This window comes from Felis catus, chromosome B3, assembly GCF_018350175.1.
Source record: "Felis catus isolate Fca126 chromosome B3, F.catus_Fca126_mat1.0, whole genome shotgun sequence".
NCBI lineage: Eukaryota > Metazoa > Chordata > Mammalia > Carnivora > Felidae > Felis > Felis catus.
This window is the reverse complement of record NC_058373.1, coordinates 85,806,020-85,822,602: the sequence shown is the minus strand read 5'-3', so window position 1 is coordinate 85,822,602 and position 16,583 is coordinate 85,806,020. Positions and strand designations below refer to the sequence as shown.

The 16,583-nt window shown below is 39.0% G+C and overlaps 1 protein-coding gene across 6 annotated transcripts in view; it reads left to right on the top strand.

The window, feature by feature from the left end:
* The window catches only part of SLC25A21 (solute carrier family 25 member 21), a 492,785-nt gene that overhangs the window by 447,902 nt on the left and 28,300 nt on the right, over nt 1–16,583 (top strand). For all 6 annotated transcript variants that reach the window (XM_045059821.1, XM_045059820.1, XM_019832945.3 and 3 more), the window contains one exon: nt 9,959–10,123. In XM_045059821.1, the coding sequence (XP_044915756.1) occupies nt 9,959–10,123 (165 nt within the window). The remainder of the gene's footprint in view (nt 1–9,958; nt 10,124–16,583) is intronic.

Genomic DNA, 16,583 nt, shown 5'->3' with positions numbered 1-16,583 from the left:
TTGGTTGTCAAGAAGTATGTGTGTTGGAGGTGGTGGGTAGGGTGGGGAAGAGAAAGGAAGGGAAAAAGGAATTAATTTAATGCTCAATGCATTTCAAGATTATACTCTTTTAAGAAAAAAATTTTTAGTCCAAGTATGAAAGTAATGCATACAAAAACTATATATTTCTAGATGTAAGTATGTAAACATACTAAAAGTGATCTAGACTCCAGAGCAGTTCTGGCCAATAGAAATATAATTTAAGCCACATTTTCTAGTACCTATATTTAAAAAGATCAAAAGAAACATGACATTAATTTAATACTACACTTTATTTATTTTGATTTATTTAACTCAGTGCATCTAAAATACTGTCATTTCAACATGTGATCAGTGTAAAAATTATATGAGGTTATTTTACACTCTTTTTCCTATTTGGTCTTTAAATTTCATGTGTATTTTATGCTTACAAGTACATTTCAATTTGAACTAGGGCATTTCACGTGTTCAATAGCCACGTATAGGTAGTGATTTCTTTAGAAGACAGTGCAGTCCGTCATGCAAAGGAATTCATACAAACTTATAAATTATGATTACCTCTAGAAAGGAGGTCTAGAATAGGGGAGTGGAAGGTGAGAGTTTAAGGGAAGGGCTTTGTGTGGAATGTTTAACATGAGAATGTATTCAGCATTACCTGTGACCATTTAGTTTAAAAAGTAACACTTTCATTGTAGAAAATTTAGAAAATACAGAACAGTATAAAGAAAAGTATGTAATCCAAAAGAAGTGTTCTGTGGCTCTATCAGGACCAAGCCTCCCTTTAGGGAGAAGGTTCTCAGCTGATTTAGGTAGGAATGATTTGCTGGCTCATCTTAAGGCTCAATATTGCATAATTCAGTTTCCATTGCTTCATTGACAGTAGCAGAAACCCTCATTTTCCCCTGCTCTATAATTTCTTTAAAAATTTTAAACCTTACATACAGACTATTGAAGAACATATATAAATAGAACTGTCTAGAACAGGAAAGCAATTGGTGAACTGGCAAAGCAGGCCCAGGGTTTGAGAGAGATGCACCCATCATGCTCTTTACCATTTCCTAACATGGTGGCCTTGAGAAAAGTTACGTGCCGAATGGTAAAGTGATGGCAACCAGTCCAACCATCTGACAGAGAGGCATCTCTGTGAAGTGGCTAGAAGCACAAGCTCTGGAGGGCCGTCTCGGTTACTGACTATGTGACAAGTTCATGTTTCCCACTCTGACTATAGCCCAGTTTCCTGTTTTGTTAGAGAAGAATAATAGTTAACAGCCACATTAAATGGTATAATCAGGGTTGAGATGTGTATGCAAAGCTGTCTATACAGTCTGTCATATAGTGATGATTAAATAAGTGTTAGCTGTTGTTACGTGTTTTTATGAGAACTTAAATGTGATAATATATGCAAAGATCTTAACACAGAACCTGGTGCACGGTAGGCAGTCAACCAGTAACAACTATTTCAAGATGCAAGTTGATCTTATAAATGCTTAAGTTTGCATAAAGACATTTATCTTGAGCTAGTACCGCAATTAATACTGGGCGGTCACAGGTGGCTCCAGTTGTGGGCACGTAAACAGCTTACTGAGCGATGGTTCGTTTTCTCCCTCAGCCCACCTTAGGCCATCCTCAGCTGCCAATAGGAATTCTTCATCAAGGCTTAAGGGCTGGCAGCCTAGTTACAGGGCCTTTTGACAAGGTCTTCAAACGCAGATGCAGGTCTCCTATCATAAACAGTAGAAACCGGCTACCGGCTTGCTGTGAATAAGTAGCATATAGCAGCAGAAGTTAGAGACTGACACTAAAAACATGTGAAGGCACTTTGGAAAGAATTCCACCATGATCAAGATATTCTTCCTCTGGAATAGTTTCATAAAATTCTTGATCAAGCCTTCCTGATCATCTCACGTGGAGGTTGTGAACTAAGCTCATTTTTGGCCTTTGCGGGTAATTATAACTACCAGTTGTGGTAGAACGCTCAATGGAGGGGCTGCAGGCAGAATGGCCAAATGGCTTGACAACACCTTTAAGGAGAGCAGAGCAGGTCCTCAGAGGCTTATTTTGCAGGTAGATTAACGCTTGTTGTTCCGGCCGGTAGTGTCGGTCTCTCTGGCAGCCTGCCTGCCGTTCCGCCATGCTACCTTCATGTCGTAGATTCGAACGACTGCAGATTCCTACACAGTAATTGTGGATTTTCCTATTTTGTCATCCAGAGGAGGTGAGTCAACATGGTCGCTTAGAAATGAAAGTTTCCGAAGAAGTTGCTGTAGCTGAGAGAGGTTCCTGCAGCGGAAGACAGACTAGGGCAACAGTAGTCAACATTAATCTTAATGTAGTCTCAGCGTACACAGAGCAAGGCCTAGAAAGAGGTGGTGGGAAGTAGGCAGATATCCCTGTTGGTCCTGTGGGGAGGGCAGAGCTGGTAAGGGGCCAGAATGCGGGGGGGGGGGGGGGGGGGGGGGCTGGCTGGGGTCCAAAGGCAGCGCTGGCTGAGAGAAGAGGCTGTGTTTGTTAGGTTCTTGGAGCCCCAAGTGCAATTCCCATGAGAATTGCCAGGCCTGGCAGGTGACTTGCTGGCTCCAGCTGCCTGGGTTCTCCCTTCTGTGGTCTAGGCTTGGTTCTCTAGCCAGTCAAAAGTATGTTACCCATAAAATGCGCCTTCCCACTCAGTTTAGCCATAAACTATTCTAAAAATACAAAGAAACTGTGGTTCATTTGGTTCCTGATATTTCCCTCATATCCTTCCAGCTTCTGTGTAAAATATTTCAATAGGTGTGCTTGTCTTGCCTCCACTTTTTAAATTACCACCATATCAGTCAAAGACTATAATCCCTGCCACACTTCCTCCAATTCCAATACCAGAATCTTGGCCAGCATCTTAAAATTCACAGTGAATAAAGAAAACCGGTCTCTAATTTAAATATGCTTGACCTTCTGTGGGGAGCAAAGTAATCACAGCTTTGTCATGCTCTGGTTTGGTTCAGTGGGTGTAAAAACATGTTCAAATAAAATCGGGATAGACCCAAATATCCCCCTGTCCTTCAAACTAAACCCAAGCAAAGTGTTGTTCTGGTTTGTAGTCTCTTTGGCTAAGGACAAGGCTTGCCTGAGGATTTCTCTATCGGAGATGGTTTGCATATCCAGTCTTGCCAGAAGTGTGACTTTACAGCTTGTTGTCCTTATAGGACCTTTCTCCTCTCTAACTGGGCGTGTCGTTTTTTAATCTATAGATTTGTAAGAACTAGAAGTCCCCTATCAGTTGTGCTTAGCCCAGTGGTGTTTGGTTGGCATGCTCTCTGCAAGCCTGGAAAATGTGAATTTCTCCCCAGGAGCAAAATCTTGTATGAATTGTTTCCCAGTTTTTCTCTCCACTTTGAAATCTACTTCAAAGTTATTATTTGGCTAACGGGTTATGTTTTCCTTCCCTTGAGGTCTATAGGATTTGCCTCTGATGTGTGGATGGGGCACAGGTTTTCCTCCTCATTTTTATCTACATTACATATGAACATAATCATTCTCACCCCCAAATATGAAACTAAGGCTTAAGTGAATTGCAAAAGCCTGTTTCCCCTCTACTTAGTCTTTAAAGATGTTCAACCCAAGAAAGGAATAATTAGTCTTCTACCTTTATGATATGATTATAACTTTAAGGCTCAAGGAACAGATAGCAAATGTGTCACTGATGGCAGAATCTTTAACAATAGGGATTTTTAAAAAATTAGTTCAGGGTTTGATTCTGGTTTTGGATAACACCACTAACTTTCTCCTGGGAGCTTAATAATCTAATAGAGACCAATTAGATCATATATGATATCACAAAGCTTAGTGATTATTTTCTCCATAGGCATTTAACAGATGTTTAAACTTAGTTGCATTATGTAGAGTCAATATAAAGTAAATAGAAGGACTGTATTTTGTGATTATCTCTTTCAAGAAAGAGGGAAGTTGAGTTAGAGAATGAGCGTGTGGCTCTGTTTACAGATAGTGTGAGAAGCCAGCTTCAAGGGCATGTCAACATTCATGATGATGTACTGAGTTAAGTTCAAATTTTTCCTGCATTACTGTGTGAAACACTGCCTGGAAACTGCTCAGTACATAAATTATTTCTTTCCAGTCTGTGATTCTTGTGGGCAGAAAAGTGAATTATGTATATGAATCCATTCCTATAGTTATCTTTCAACAATACCTAAGGCAGCAGCCAAGTTGTCTCTCTATTATCATTTACAGAAAATAGACTTCAGTCTTCGATTCAGCCGTGCCAGGAACTCTAGATTTTTGCTTTCAGAATTGAGACTTTGAAGTAATGATAATAGCTACCATTTACAGAACATCTACTATATGCCAGATACTGTGTAAGATGCCTTACATGTTTTTTTCCTTTATTTGATTTTTTGAACTTATATGATTTTGTAAATGGTAAAAGTATTACATTGGTTCTTTCCTACAAATCAAGTAATACAAACCTACAAAAAGAAAAAATAGGGGCATCTGGGTGACTCAGTTGGTTGAGTGTCCAACTCTTGATTTTGGCTCAGGTCATGATCTCACAGTTTGTGGGTTTGAGCCCTGCATCGGGCTCTGTGCTGACAGCATGGAGCATGCTTGGGATTCTGTCTCCCTCTCTCTCTCTGCCACTACCCCCACCCTACCCACACACACGCACACATTCTCCCTCTCAAAAACAAACATTTAAGAAAGAAAAAATAGTTTGTAATTTCCACCAGCACTCCCCTCCAATCCCAGTGCTTTGGTAACTGCTATTCATTCTGCTACTTTCTTCTAATGCCCACACATATACACATTCTTGGTATTTCAAATGCTCCCATTACCTCTATAAGGTCGGTGGCTTTATCTCTATTGTATAGATAGGGAAAATAAAGCCTAATGAAATCAGTAGCTCTAAGGAACTGAACAATAGCATAGAGTTCTCTGTATAGTCAACCACACTGCTTTTATTGGGATAAAGAAATGCGGGTAATTATGAAACTTAAGGGAAAGTCTAAAGTGTTTCTGGAACCATGAAAAAACAAAGACTCCTTCTGTGTTGCCAGTCATTGAGTGGTCACCATTGTGGCCACAGCACAGTCACCTTCTTTCCTGCTCTGCCAACAGTGCAGTGTCAAGGCACAGTGTTAGCATCTCATCACCTGGAAAGCCCTGTGTTCCTCCAGGAGTGGTTATTGGGTAGCAAGTTGGTATTGATGTAGCTTTGTGGCTTAGCATCTGGGAAAGTTTGTTTATGGCAAGTTGTTATCCCCTCACAGATGATTTAAAAAATAGACCCATTCATCAAACATTAACTCTAGGTATAAACTATAATTATATTCTGAGTGTCTTTTTGTCCATAATCTTGCTCTATTAAAATAAACTATAATGATGAATTAGTGAAGTATCTCAGCTAAAGAAATGTGTAAATGTGGAATTTTAGCCCAATTCATATTCTTTCACTTATATTTTGTTCTCAAAAAACAGGGAGGGATTTTTTTTTTCTTTTCAAATGTATCAAAATGCTTTGAGACTTTATTTGACCAATGAAAAACATAAGTGATCTTCTATCTCCTGAAGAACCAGGGTATTCTCCTACCTAAAAGCAGCAACTGAGTCTCTTCTTTTTTTAACAAAGCAGTATTTTTCTGAAGGGCCAGATATGGACACTCACTCCATTGTGTAAAGGTCTCATCCGGTTTGCTTTCCAGCCATGTGATGAAATTCAATGCAACGCCCTATTCCATTGGCTCTAAAATACAGCAAAATTCACCTTGCCCTAGGAAGCAGGTAAAGGAACGCATGTGGAGCGTGCTAACTTTTGACATGATGTGCCTAGAGCTCTTCTCTGGCTTTAGGGATGGAGGAAATTCATTGACACACACCCCACGTCTATACCTGTTGGCCGTACTCTGAGAGCTATTTACCCAGAGAACAATGCCTTCTGCCCTCGCTTCAGTCTGTGATCTCACAAGCTAGTCAGAGCCAGCTATGGGCAGTAGTTAGGTGGAAGAACTCCAGAAAAAATAGCTCAGGCTGCCATAAGTCATCTCAGTGATTTGTTGGTAATACTGGACTCTCAGTGAGTAAGGAATGTGTCCTGGAGTGATGCCTGGGAGTATTGTGTAGGCGAAGGAACTTCTCTTTAATTAAGCCTCTTAAGGACTTTTGAAACAGAAATTTGATTCCATATTTCATAACCATTGTGGAATATTCTCATGGGCAGATATAAAAAATTATCAGCGTATCTCTCCAAGTAAGAGAAAATCAAAGCAAAAATAACTTGTTCCTAGAATATGAACAAAAAGTACTGCACTAGACATTTAGCACAGCACGTGGCACCCACTAGGCACACAATAGGAATTTGTTGAATAAATGAATGCATGAAAGAACAGAGTTCCCAGAATTAGCAGTTGACAATAGCTGAAGTGAAACTGAAAGACTTTGAGTTACGTCAGAGGGAAATATTCTGACAGGTATCAGTGACCTGAAGATTTCTACAAAGCAGTGTGGAGAGCAGTGTGATATCACAGTATTAGCTACCTTCCTATCCACTTATTCTTCCCTGCTTGCATTCTGGTGGAGTCAGTGAAAAGTACTTCTAGGAAGTTATAATGCAATTTGGCCCACAACTGGTAACTAAATACGAAAATTGCAGTGAATCTACATGTTGGAAGGAAACTGAGCTGGTGGGTGACCTGCTGGGTTGGATAGTATTGGAATCATTTGGCTGATGATGCCAATCAGTCACCATTTTGTTTTGAAATGGAAGCCCAGTAATCAAATACGTTTAGTAAAATTCCTTGTGTTTACAGGGATCTAGTCAAAATGATTCTGTATTTTCCTATTTAAGCATCCCAATGGAAGTCATGTTTTGCCTTTCTAATTAAATATTTGCTTACATGTGTGTGATACAATGTTGCTGAATGAAGCAAAAAGCACACTCCTACTTTTTATGGGAGCAATCCTTAGTTTCCTCACCTGCAAAATAAGGAAAATATTACCCGCTCCTCACATTACAAGGTTGAGAAAGCAATCAGATATGTTAGGATGGCAAAACCAAGTATGGACTTGAAGTCTGAGAGGCTTTAGTTGAGCACTGGCACTATGTCTGTGATCTTGAGCAAGTAACTCAACCTTAGTTTCCCCATCGGTCAAATGGGAATAATGGTAATACCTATCTCACACACTTGTTGAGAGGATTAAATAACGTGATATATGTAAAGTGCCAAATATCTGTTAGTGGTTAACATCGATGAGCACTTACTGTGTTCCAGGTACGTAGTAACACACATGAATATGCTCTCCAGGCTGTAGGCTGTGGCAGGTGGAGGCACAGCTGGTGACTTTTTCATTCCCAACCTTTGCTCCCATGTGACCTTGCTTCTGTAGCCCACAGACTTATCCAGTGGAGAATTCTTACCAACGATATTAACTTTGAAAGATAGGGAAGAGGCCATTTTATAGGATCCACTGCTCTAGAGAGGAAAGTCCCTGGGGTGAGCAAGATCCCTGGACAAGATCTCCAGCCCAAAGGCTAGATTTTGTTAGGCCTCAGAGGAAGTAGACCTTTTCCTATTGCATTCTGGATGCATTTCCTGTGACAAATCACAAGGGTCCAGGGCTCTGGGAAAAGGAAAGGACAGCCAGAAGGAAGGAAAAGGACGAGGCTAGTTATGCATGCCCTTCTTCTCCCTCAAATCAGCCTCTGTTTTTTTAATATCATTGCCTCCAGCCAACAAAGAAATTACCTGTTGTTTCATTATTAGAACTATTTTCATTGACAGCATAATTACCATTATTAACAGCTAATATGTAGTGAATGCTTATATAGGAAAAATGCATTGGCTTATTTATTGTCATCACAGCAATGCGATGAGAAAGATTCTCTTCTATGATTCTATTATTAATCTTATTTTACAGATGAGTAAAGTGAGGATAAATAAGAGCAGATAAAATCCTTGCCCAAGCTAGCAAGTGGAATTGCTGAGACTCAAACCTGGAGCTGTCTAGCTCCAACCCATTATTTCTATCTACTGTGCTGCTCCCTGATTTACCTAATGATTCACAACTAGAGTTCAGACGCAACCAGGCACTTAAGTTCAAAATGTGCCCCCTGGCTGCCTTCCCCAGAGCAGGAGTGCAGAGCTTAGGTGGTTTGCCCAGCATTTCCAGAGTCTTTCCAACAGAAATGAATTTCTGCTCAACTTGTCCTCAAGTCTGTTTTGAAAACCAAAATAAATAATTTGTGTTGATAGACAGTGTGCCAGAACACGAATAAAAAAAAGTCCCATTTTGTAGGACAGAGAGTGAACTTTAACCTTCTGAGAATTTTTGGTTTTCCTATATGAAATGTTTGCTTGTTATTTTTAAGATGCTTTCTCATGTGTTTTTTTTTCATGTTGCGAAAAAGGGTTTCCTTAAGCTTAATACAATTTATTGTAAAAAATGAAAAGATGAAGTCGAGTGTAGTATTATAGTTAGGAGTTCTTAAAACATCAGCAAAACCTACAGGATTTACTATATAAACAAGCTCAATTAAGTATCTCATGCTAATTACATAGCTATAAATACAAGGTGGATGAAAAACCTCGATTGGGTTTGTTCTTCTCTGTTCTGATACAACCTTAATTGCACATAAGAAAACACTTAGAAAGCACATCAGACTGCCATGAGCGCTCCAGCGACCTGCTCCAGGTTATGCACGTTGGAGAAAAAAAAACAAATGTCACATCAGTGCTTGCCTCATGGGGGAAAAAAAATTAAATACTGAACATTTCCCCCTCTTTACTATTCATTCAAAATATAACAAGGAGCGGGGTGCCTGGGTGGCTCAGTCGGTTGAGCATCCAACTTCAGCTCAGGTCATAATCTCACAGCTAGTGAGTTTGAGCCCTGTGTCGGGCTCTGTGCTGACAGCTCAGAGCCTGGAGCCTGCTTCAGATTCTGTGTCTCCCTCTCTCTCTGCCCCTCCCCTGCTCATGCTCTGTCTGTCTGTCTCTCTCTCTCTCTCTCTCTCTCTCTCTCTCTCTGTCAAAAACATTAAAATATATATATGTATATATATGTGTATATATATATATATACACATATATATATATATGGAGAGATACCCTTTGTACTGTACCTCCAAAAGGAAGCAATCATTCAACTTTAAAAAAAAAAAACCCACATGAACTGTTAATGTATTGTAATGAATTATAAACCTCAGGGCAAGCTACAGTGAGCTCTGTAGCATGTTCCAAAAGTAGCAATAGACTGGAGTTCAGCAGTCAGGGTATTTTAGGGTCGGGTAATCTATCGGAAGAGTGGAAGGAAGTAAATTAAAGGTAACCCACTACTCCCAGCACCACTGACTCATCATTTATCACAGTGAGTGATACACACTGATTGCGCACCCTCTTGAAGAAGTCAACAAACAACTGCAATTTATCCATGCCCGATTTCTAACCTGGTGCCACTTTAAACTATTGAGCCAATGGAGTCAAGATTAATTGTAACATTCACTTTAGAAAAACATAATTAGAAAAGTAAATATGCTGGATTCGAGAACCAAATATAAATTCCTTTTGGATTATGCACAGTTACGGATTACCAGTTTATCTGTATGGCTAATCCCCTCCATTACTTTGGATAACCCAGAATTGGATACAGCTATTTACATGTAGGTAGTGATGATAGGTATTACATGACCTTAGTTTCACTAATTCCAACAAAGATGTGGGGTTTTTGTTTTTTGGTTTTTGCCAGAAATCTTCCCTTTCAGACCTGTATGCATGCAATTTTGTTTACTTTTTGGGCTTCCTAATTTTAAAAGCATGGATCTAGGCATGATTATGCATGTTGGAGACAAAAATCGTCCCTAATAGTTTTGGCTTGAAGGGAAGCTAAAATGGTAATTTACTCTATTTCACGGTCTCAAAGATGATCTTTCTGGCTTTCCTCCTCTCTCCTACAGCAACCATCCACTATGAGTTATGCAAGACACATCATTAAGAAGGAAGGCTTGGGACTCCAGGGCCTCAACAAAGGATTTACAGCAACTTTGGGACGTCATGGGGTTTTCAACATGGTATATTTTGGCTTCTACTACAATGTCAAAAACATTGTTCCTGTCAATAAGGTAACTATTTAATAGATTAAAATCCTGGAGAAAAATGTCATCAGTGATGACAGCTACATTTGTAGAGTGTTCGTCATGTCCTAGTCACTGTGCTAAACACTTACATCTAATTTGATCCTCGCAGTAGCCTTATTCCTGGGCTGTTGTTATTCTTATTTAGGAATTGGAAACTGAGGCTTAGCAAACTCAGGGCGCCTGGGTGGCTCAGTTGGTTGGGCGACTGCAGCTCAGGTCATGATCTCTCGGTTTGTGAGTTCAAGCCCATGTCGGGCTCTGTGCTGACAGCTCAGAGCCTGAAGCCTGCTTTAGATTCTGTCTTCCTCGCTCTCTGCCCCTCCCCCACTCACGTTCTGTCTCTCTCTCAAAAATAAACATTCAAAAAATTTTTAAAAAAGAAAAATCAAGTAAATTTTTAAGTAGTTAATAGCCAAGTAGAGACTTGAAACCAATTCTGACACCACAATTCTTCTTGAAGTATGCACCATTACATCTGAATGCTTCCCATTTATCACAAATGGGAACTTCTAGAAACTGTGTTATCATGTAATTTTTATCTCAGAAGCGCAACCTTCTCAAGAAAGTTGAAATTTTCATATTCTACATAAATTTTGAGCTCTGGGGAAAAATTATCAGCCTAAAATTTAAATTTTACGTAGATATTCATTTTTAAATTCACCTACATTAATTAGGGTAAACAGTAAACCAACTCTTTAAGGATCATTCACTTTCATGCAAAATAATAATGATTATATATATATATATTTAATGATATATATATTTAGTAAATATATATGTAATATATATATATTTAATATATATATATTTAATGATAATTTACAGATGCTAGCAGCCTTTTAACTTCTACAAGATGAAAGTAGCACATGATGTGCTTTAAACCTAGCATCTTTTCAGCCATTACAGCACAATTTTCCCCCACCATTATATTGCTTGCCTGCATCAAAGATTGCAATCCTGGAAGCACCCGCTGGGGACACATTTTTCACATGCAGAAAATTTCCCACAGGGGTTCACTTTTTTATTTTGCTTAGTACAAAGTACAGATGGACTTTTATAAATCATAAAAATATTTCTCATGTGGCTACCACTAGACTCTTTAGTAAAGTTGATTATACCTACCTTTGCCCAGCTATTGCCCATATTCTAGGACAAGACTTAAGTAGCAGCTGAATCCAGGGGATGTTCCACATTAACCATCCGTTGGTATTACCTCTTTCACTAGCCAAAGTTGTTAACCACATTTTATTGTATTTGGAAATCTTATTTATTTATTTATTTATTTATTTATTTATTTATTTATGTATTTAGAAATTTTTCAGTGTTTATTTATTTTTGAGAGAGAAACACACACAGAGCATGAGCAGAGGAGGAGCAGAGAGAAAGGGAGACAGAATCCAAAATGGACTCCAGGCTCTGAGCTATCAGCACAGAGCCTGACACAGGGCTTGAACCCATGCACCACAAGATCATGACCTGAGTTCCAAAGTCAGATGCTTAACCAACTGAGCCACCCAGGCACCCCTGGAAACCTCATTTGTTGAGTAGAAGCTTATGTTTTGTTGGCCTGAAGTCTGTGATTGACCACAGTATATAAACACCCTTCCCCCATTGATTGACAATTCTGGCTCCAGTGGTCCTCAGAGTCCTCCTTCTGTGAAGAAATCCAGAAATAGAATGCAATAAACACTTTGGTCTTGAATGATACAAGAGAGTTCAACTCTTAATACATTGAGGTTCTTTTTAGCAGGAATGGACTAAACAACTTGTGGTTCCTTGGACAAAATGAAAATATAGGACCCTTGTTCAAAAATTATTAAGAATTTCAAGACCAAATAGTAAGGCAGTGACACCAAGCTCTTCTATGTGTAGGCCCTGGGTAACTGCACAAGACACAATCACGTGAAGTTGACTCTGCTTTTTAGACTCTGAGATGAGTAATCCGTACAACATGGGAGACATGTCCCTCTCTCCAGCTATCCAAAGGCTTGAAACGGATAGAAATCACACACAATGAAATAAATTATATGATTATTATATATTTTATTACACATATTTGGGCATGTATTTTAATTAATATAGTATTATAAAATGAATTTGGTTATATTTAAGAAAGAATTCACGAAGATTTATATGTGGTCATATCTTAATGCTTTAAAATCCACAAGTGTGAATGTCACTCTACAATTAATCAATGCACTTATGTTATTAAATATTATGCATTATATAAACACAGAACTTAAATACTCATTATTTAAAAATACAGCATGGTATCTTGAAACTATGGAAAGCACTCATTTATCTTGCCAGTTTGCAGCGGTCAGATCATACCGGCTCTTATAGGCCACACTAGGGATTCTTCCCTTTATCTGAAGAGCATTAGGAAGCCAACCAAAGATTTTAAGTAGAGGAATTACCAAATCACGGTGGCTACCAAGTGGAGAATGCATGGAGTGGAGGTGGTGAGGGAAGTGCAGGGTATAACATGAAAATGATTTCAAAGTGAGATGCTGGGGCCTTGGGCTGTGTTGTTCATGGTGGAGACAAGGAGAAATGGACATTTTTGAGAAATCTTCAGAAGGCAAAATCTAATGGAGTCCATGTATGCATGTTGAGAAAAGGGGTGGTGGATAGAGATGATGCCTAAGTTTTTGGCTTAAGCAACTGAAAGGATGATGGTGCCATTTACTGAGAAAGAAAACCACTGAAAGAGAAGCAAGTTAATGGGAGAATATCATGGGCTCAGCCTGGAAACTGAATTTAACTACCCTCAGAACGAAAGTGCAGATGTTGAGTCGGAGATTGGATGTGGGTCCTGGAGCTGCAGAGGGGAGATCTGAGTTGGAGATACACACTTTGAAGTCGTCATAAACCTGGGCAAGTGTCCCTTTACTGGGTGAAAGATCTTGAGCCAATCACCTTGCTGCTCTGAGCTTCAGGTTTTTTAGTGTGTGTGTGTGTGTGTGTGTGTGTGTGTGTGTGTGTGTGTGTGTATTTTATTGTGTATTGAAAAGCTAAGATGGTTCTTTCTACCCGACATTATTTGATGATTAAGATAAGCGGTATGTGAAGTTGTTTGTGAGTTTTAAGGAGCCATGGAAATGTTAGGTGTGGTGGTGCTGATGACAGCAATCAGGGAAGGAGAGAGGTGGTGAAGCGGGTGGTGGAAACAGCACGTAGAACCCCATGAAGAATGTTTCCCCAGGACTGTTCCTTTTTCACTTAAATGAACACTGTGGTCTTTTCTTGTCTAGAACAAAGTCATTGATTTTATGTGTTCTGTAATCTAAGCCTGATTCAAAACTGGAAAACCAGTATTCTTTAAATTTAAACCATAATAAATCAATCCTTTGTGAAGGGGAAGGTATGATAATCATTAAAACATGTTGAAGAACGTCATCAAGTTGTTAACCATGAGGAGGAGGTGGTGTTCCTTGAAGGCTTTATTCCATCTTTGCTGTGGGCTGTCTCTAGCCATACACTTTGGATGATTTGTTTACAGGATTATTATTTCAGTTGCCTTACCCAGCAATTGGTCATTCTGTTGTTCCGAGGGAATTTGAGATTTCACCAATCCTGACTGGCATGAAATAATTTGAGATTTTTCTTTAATGTATTTTTTTAAATCCATAAATTGTCTTACAGCGTTTTCCACTTTCAAAGTATTTTATTTTAAAAGAAACTGTTTATAATGATCTCTGGGGAGTGGAAACGAGAAGTGGTGTGGGTGTGTGTGATAGAGAGAAAGCAGCAGTGAAGGGAAGTACTTTTTTCTGTATACCATTCTGAGCTGTTGAAAGCATCTGCAATAAGCATGTATTAATTTTATAATAAGAAACAAATCAGTGAAAAGTTCAATAGAGTCTCGTAAAATAGAATAGCTAGTTAGCTTCTTCACATTTTATTCAACTCTAAGGCTGTGTGTAGAGGTAAAATAACATCTTTAAACAATGAGCCTAGAGGACTCAGGTCACATATCCACCCCTGAAGTTTTTAACCCTTCAGACTGGTGACCTCTATTAGATTGATTTTTCAAGTTATCACAGATAACTGTCATTTTCAGATAAGTAACTGTCATTTTCAGATAAGAAAACCAAATGAGAAGTTATGGCCCAGGGCAGAAAGTTACTGAAGTAATTTATCTGAGGTTATACAGCAAGGGGGAGGGAGAGAACCAGAGACCGGAACTCTTTCCACTATACCATGCAATGTTTTAAGTCTACTTTAAAAAAAAACAAAACACTTATTTATTTTGGGGAGAGCACAACCAGAGGAGGGGCAGAGAGAGGGGGACAGAGGACCCAAAGCGGGCTCAACAGTGACTGCCTGATAGCAGTGAGCCCAATGTGGGGCTGGAACTCACGAACCACAAGATCATGACCTGAGCCGAAGTCAAACGCTCAACTGACTGAGCCACTCAGGTGCCCCATCTCTACCTTTTACCTTGTATTTTGTCATACATAAATTACAAGTTACAAATGATCACTGAAATTTAAATATGTGAAAGAGCTAGAATATCCAGATAATATAACCAAATTCCTCTTCTGTCTCATTCAGTCCTGTAACCTGGTCCTCCCTTTTTATATCCTTAGTCTGTAATCTATAGAAACAAAGAATTATATAAGTCACAGCCTTGGAACAACTGGGCATTCGCAGTTTGAAAATGGTGCCCTGGGTTATAATATGTTAGATTTATTTTTAGGATCTAACTGTTCCTATGGTGGGTAAGAATACACAATAGAGAAAAGACTTCTTTGGATATTAACTGACCATGGAATTCATTTAATGGAGGCATTCATTTACATCTTGCAGTAAATGGAATGGAATGTCAGTATAAAGAATTATCCCTTCTCTCCAGAAAGAGGCATCACTTCTCAAAGTAAAGCCCACTGGAAGCAGGTATTGATTAACTTAAATGCTGACATCTTTTTCAAATATCCATGGGAGTAAGCTTTCATTGCAAAAATAATTTCTTTCATCCCTACTGCAAGGTGGGGATGTTCAAGCATATTATTTGTGATGTTGACACAGAAATGAGAATCCTAAGATTAAAATATTATATCTCTTTAATAACTGTCCTCTAGTTTCGTATTTACTGCTTTTCGAGTGTTTCCATAAGTAAAATAATAATAATAGCGGAAATCACTGTCGAAAGCTCGTGGCTGTCAACAGTATTAAAATGTGCTTTCAGTTTGCATCCTAATTAAGCATGTTTGCAAGTTATTTTGCCAAAAACAATAGACCTTTTGTGTTGAATTTTGCCATGATATAAATTACATGTGTGGGTTAGAAATATTCTGGGAGAGAACAATTTTTCATATGTTCAATTTTTCTTACTTAATAAACCATTTAGACCTGTCCCTATGGTCATTTTACTACAGACAGCATTAAGTCAAACATATTTTATTTTCTCTTAAAGTAATATTTATAAAAGATTGCCTTTTGGAAATGCAAATGTTTTTCTTTTTCTTTTGATTTTTAATGTTTTCTTTGTTTTGTAAATTCTGTAGAAAGTCTGAGGGTGGTGCCAGACGCACCTCAGTTTATCAGAAGAAATGTGGAAATGTGTTAGTTTCGTGATTTAAAGCTATATCCTTCCCTAAGGTGTGCGCTAAGCTGAATGAAAAATGCACCTTTGGGTTCAAGTGGAGAGCTTAGACAGAGCTGTTTGTATTTTGGAAAGAAGAATCTCAGTAGAATTAGATCATAGTAGGATTTAATTTATGGCCATTTATTTTTCTGATTCTCTCCTACTCCATCATTAGTCTTACCAATCATCCGGTAATGGGAAGGGCAAGAGCATTAAAGTTTCATTAAGAACAACTCGCCTTTCTGGTAACCACTGGGGTAAAACTGCAAGTATATGTTATCTATAAAATTCCAGGATATGTGACAAGATTCTGTGGTAAAAAGCAGTATCTTTCATTGGCAGTTTTCACAGACTCCCTGGGGTATGTGTGCTGGGGAGAAGGAAGACGTGGGGGAGGGCAGAGAGAAGGGGGCAAGGATTCAGACACTTTCTTAAATAAACTTTAAGTCAAAAATTTCCAGGCAGGCACCACCCAAGTGGATGGAAATGTGGTACAAGTAGCTTTAGGTTCTCAGTGGGTTCCTTCTGTTCATTCATTCCAAGAACGTTCATGGCACACATGTGATGTCCCGGGCGCCATCTTGCTAAGTGTCAGTGCTGCCCCTGCCTTAGTAGGCTTTGCAGTCTATGAGAGGAGACCAATAATAAAGACGTCATGGCACATGGAACTGGATAGTGATAGTCATGATGAGTGCCATGGAAGGCAACTATCAAGCTGTGGGAATTTAGAAACCAGGATCCCAATCTAGACCAATGGCAGGGCAGGGCAAGGAGATAGGAAAGGCCTTCCTTCAAAAAACGATATTTAGGCTGAGGCTCAAGGGTGAGGATTGGCCAAGATGAAGAGGATGAGCA